At 35.7% G+C, this 4,862-nt stretch overlaps 1 protein-coding gene across 2 annotated transcripts; it reads right to left on the reverse strand.

Moving 5' to 3' along the window:
- Window positions 1-358: 358 nt before the first annotated feature.
- Window positions 359-3,151, reverse strand: LOC112743697 (uncharacterized). 2 transcript variants are annotated; one of them, XR_003172208.3, is made up of 4 exons: window positions 2,828-3,151; window positions 1,551-1,678; window positions 710-1,256; window positions 359-591 (listed from the first exon to the last, which is right to left on the reverse strand). XR_003172208.3 is itself a non-coding variant. In XM_025792996.2 (4 exons), exons 1-4 carry the CDS (start codon window positions 2,897-2,899, stop codon window positions 523-525), a joined length of 513 nt encoding a protein of 170 aa, XP_025648781.1. In that variant the 5' UTR covers window positions 2,900-3,146; the 3' UTR covers window positions 359-522. The 2 variants fall into 2 exon arrangements, 1 of the variants encoding a protein (XP_025648781.1); XM_025792996.2 differs by having other exon boundaries at window positions 1,013-1,256; window positions 2,828-3,146.
- Window positions 3,152-4,862: the final 1,711 nt, after the last annotated feature.

Raw genomic sequence — 4,862 nt, forward strand, 5'->3', positions numbered from 1 at the left:
TTACAAAGTAGTCGCTAACTTGCTAGGAAATAATATGTAGTCAATTAATTGCTATATTATTGCAAAAATTCATCGCAGATTCCTTTCAAACTAGTAAATCGATAGGTATCTTACAAATATTTTAGTCGCAATGGAATATTTAATTTGTCACCATCATCAATAACGAGTATGTCATTAATGTTTCCCAGAATATTAGTTAGAATACTAATTTTGTTGCCATGCTAAAATAAACGTCATTATTTTTTTATTTTAGCCAATCTTAACCTAATAATAGCCAAGCTTTTGAGTTTGGTCAAATATTATTCTATCTATTCAATAGCTCTAAAACATGACTTAATTAAGTAACAAAGAAAAAGGCTTAGTTAAAATATCATAAAAATACATATTCACTCACTTCTTTAGAGATGTTTCAATATGGCTGTACAAATGTGATCTTGCTTCTATAAATTCATTATACATTACACATCTCAATTCCTCATTGCACATTGAAAATAAAAAAAAAATGAAAAATATAAACAACACCTAAGACTTGGCATATCCACTGCATAAAGAACATGTCCACCAGTTCCACCGACTTTCAGTTCCACCGACCTTCAGTTTCACCAATGTTGTCAGTTATATGCAAAAATATTAAAAAAAATATCAGTAAATAATATCTTAGAGAAAGGCTAATTAAAGAAAGGCTCCAAATGCATCTTAGAGCAATTACCTAACACCAACAATATCACGAAATTCATCATCCATGCTTTGAAGCATATAATTGTGGAAATCATAAGTCAGGGGAAGCTCATGATTCCATAGAACAACAGAGAAAAAGTATATACATGTCGCAATAAGAAAATGCAGAAATATTAGCTTTTTCATATGTTTTCAAGAACAAAAAAACAAATAACTAATACAAAATAATCAAACAATGATATGATGTAACATATACAAATGGACAAGTTCAAACTCATTAAATTGTTATTTGTGATTAGCAAACGGGATACTAGGAGTAGATTCGCATGATTACCGCGCCATCTAAGGACTCAATAGCACTGTTGACCTCTTCAAGGCTGCTGTAAGTCACAAATCCAAAGCCTCTTGATCTTCCACTTTCCCTGTCATCGATTACCTTGACTTCCACTTTCGCATGTCTCTGCAGTTCTTTTCTCAACTCGATTCTCATGTTTTCTCCCTCGAGGATCTTGTGCACAATATGCAACATTTTTATCAAGGATTGTATAAAAATCAAGCAAAAAGTCCTTCTTTGTAACCTATATACAAATATGAAAATTGTAGGTCAGCAATATGCAAGAAACAGAGAATTGGAAATATAGGAATTGAACCATAAAGAAGTACATCAATTCAATTAGAAAATATGGAAGAAAACGAAAAACAATACCGTTCTTCCATTACCAATCAAGCTGATAACCAAGACATGATAATGAATATGGGAAATTTTAAAAATGCTAGAACCTAAAATCACATGCTGAAATTCTACATGCTGACAATTAGTCTACAAAAATGATTTGATAGAACAAAAATCATGTTATTCTAAAAATAATTACCATACTTTTCTCTCTTCGCGATCTAGTATCAATGGGCGGGCAACTTTCTCTTTTATTTTGTCATAGACTCCATCATAATCAAATACAGTTGGATCTTCTTCTAAGGCTTTCTTTTGCTGCTCCTCAATCTTTAAGTTTAACAAACAACACCCACACACACAAGGATGTGAGATTATATTTACTTAAACAAATAAACTAAAAAATATAATAACCATGTCATTCACAAGTTCTATTACACTAGAGAAGCATCAACTTAAGTCCTTAAGAGTCTTTTTCTTGCTACCTTGGAGAGTGATTTCTCTCTCGACATCATTCTCTTCATCATCATTGAATCCAAAAGGTGCTCAAAGGGGAGGCCTATTTGGCGGCTGCTTCTATTTTACATGCCTAAGGTTTAAGCTATACTTGCTCATTTCACCTACCTTATTTGCCACTGTTTAAACACAGAGCAAAGAAAACACTCTTTTTATGAATCCAAATTAATTTGTATCAATCCCTAAGGCTTTAATCTCCACAATCTAGGCATATCAGATAATATTAATTCGTACATTATTTATATTTGATTATAGCATAAAAACATAATAAAGAATATAATACTATTTATATATCTTCAGCTAATAATTTAAAATTTCAAAAGGGATAATTCATTTCCTTCAGCTACTTTCCACTTTTGTTTTCTGTTCCATTTGGTGATAGAGTTTTCTGCTTCTAACATTAACACCAACCCCCTCCCCACCCCCCAAAAAAAGATCAGTAACTTGTAATTGGTTCCTAGCAAAACCAAAAGAACACACGCTAAACGTCCTCGGAGGCCCCAAATAGATGGTAGTAATAATGACAGTAATCGTCAGGACAATAGAAAATGAGATGTATTTTGACAATTATAAGCTATAGCCACAGAGCAAAGAAAGCTCTCTTTTTATGAATCCAAATTAATTTGTATCAATCCATAAGGCTTTAATCACCACAATTTACACGAAACAATGTTTTTAAAAAAGAAAAGCAATTGATATTACTCGAAGAATCAGAGCGCAGAAATTATAACACTGTTACTGTAATTAACAAAGGATCAGAAATTATAACATAAATACATAAATTATATAAATCATAGATTCCACAAAGAATCACATAAATCACATAAATCAGAATCAGAAATATAAATTATTTTTTTATTGGGCAGAAATATAAATTATAATTAACCTAATTCACAGAAATTATAACAAATGCTTCAAAATCAAAGTAAATAATGAAAATGAGAGTTCCCAAAACTGACTTACCCGACGAAAGAGCAGATGACCGGCGAAGAGGCGATGACGCTCCGATACGAAGACAGCGAAGATGGCGAACATTGGAAGACGGCGAGGACTCAAGGGCGCGACGAGTCCTTGCTGCGGTGAGCGTGACGGTGACGTCGAGAGTCCGTGAGAGGTGGCGGTGAGGGACTGAGGGGGTGAGAGGTGGCAGTGGCAGTCGGCAGTATGGAATGGTGAGACAGTGAGTCCGTGAGAGGAGAGGGTTTGAGGGTGAAGACTGAAGAGTGAAGACCATCATATTTGACAGGGACGGCTAGGTTAACAAGCGCTCAATCTCAAATCTCATATATGAGTCATTTTAGTTTTTTCACTTAGCCATAATGGGTTTTCAATTTTTGATTTTTTTTTAGTGACTGAACGAAATAAATTAAACAAAGAAAAACAAAACAAACAAAAAAGGAACTGCCTAAATAGAGGGACAGTCCTGTTCAAGACTACTCTTAAACTCTTCCCAAGGTGAAAGAAGCTCCACATGCGAAAGTTGTAACTTCATCGCCATCTTTGTCATAGTATCTGCCACCGTGTTTGCATCTCTCATAATCAAACGAAAGTCAACCCGCCAATTCCAATGCATGATATCTCCTATTTTGAGCACCAGTGGATCAATAAATCCAAAACTATCTTGAGTAACAAGATTAAATACTTCCACACAATCTGTCTCACAAATAACATCTCGTTGACCCACATCCCAAGTTAAGAGATATCCTCTCCAAATAGCAAACAATTCCCCTTGAAGAATAATACTACTCTCAATCATTCCCAAACACCCCCTTTGCCAGCTCCCATTACAATCTCTAATAACACAAGCAAAACCAACACTATCACCCGAACCAAAATAACTAGCATCACAATTAATCTTAAAAATACCAATAGATGGGGGATTCCAAAAACCATTTAGAGTAGAGGGAAGGGACATACGTTGTAATTCAAAAATATTCCTAAGCTCCTTTTCTGAAGTTAATGCCAGACAAATCACTTTTTCCGGAGGCCAAGTTTCATGGGATTAAAGATGTCATTATTCCTTACTCGCTATATCCACCAAAGTTCCGAAAAGAACTTGAACGGACGCTCTCTGCTATGATACAAGAACCAGTTCTTCAAATCCAAAAGATGACAAGAAATATCCAACCTATGCCAGACAAGCTGAGCTTTTGGACAATCCCGAATACAATGTAAAACCGATTCCTGGCTAGAAAGACATCTTGGACACCTATCCGATGACGACATCCCTCTTCTAAAGCGAAAACTTGCAGTAGGAAGAGCCTCCTTAAGGCACAACCAAGCCAAAAACTTAAGCTTTTCCGGAACAAGCTGACGCCAAAGCCAAAGCCAATTCTCCCGCTCCTCCCAACCAAACAGCTGCTTACACAACCACAAGTAACCATTGCGTGAGTCATAGACTTTGGCAGCAGACCCACTCCAATACCAACCCACTTTCGGACCTGTTTGTTCATCTGGATTGTAAGAGAGAATATTATCTTTCAAATTTTGAGATAAAGGAGAATAAAGAGTATCCAAATGCCACCTACCAACCGACCAAATATCCTGTATCCGGAGATTCGAATCAGAAATGTGAACATAATCCATCTCATTAGATAACCGTCCTTCTCTCCTCCAGCTAGAAAACCAAAAATTCTGGTTCAAATCTCCAATACACCAAGCAAACCCATCCTTCAACACTTCCCAAGCCTTGCAAAGACACCTCCAAATGGGAGAGTCCTTGTTCTTAGGATAACTAAAACAGTCATATAGAGATGATCGGTATTTGGCATCCAACAATTGGACCCATAACTTGTTTGGCTACTGGAAAAAAGTCCAAACTAGCTTCCCAAGAAGAGCAATATTTACACAATAAGGATCTCTAATCCCCAAACCTCCATATTTTTTTGGAGTAACCAGTACCTTCCAACTAACAAGATTCAATCCTCTTCCATCAACTTGTCCTTTCCAAAGAAAATTCCTCATCATAGACTCCAATTTACTAATGATTCCTTTGGGA

Source organism: Arachis hypogaea, chromosome 14, assembly GCF_003086295.3.
Source record: "Arachis hypogaea cultivar Tifrunner chromosome 14, arahy.Tifrunner.gnm2.J5K5, whole genome shotgun sequence".
Taxonomy (NCBI): Eukaryota; Viridiplantae; Streptophyta; class Magnoliopsida; order Fabales; family Fabaceae; genus Arachis; species Arachis hypogaea.

Coding starts and splice junctions, on each gene's coding strand:
- LOC112743697 (XM_025792996.2), bottom strand. CDS start 2,899: ATGTTCGCCATCTTCGCTGTCTTCGTATCGGAGCGTCATCGCCTCTTC. Junction 1,679..2,827: donor GTCATCTGCTCTTTCGTCGG/GTAAGTCAGTTT, acceptor TTAAACTTAAAG/ATTGAGGAGCAGCAAAAGAA. Junction 592..1,012: donor TTGAGTCCTTAGATGGCGCG/GTAATCATGCGA, acceptor GTGAAACTGAAG/GTCGGTGGAACTGAAAGTCG.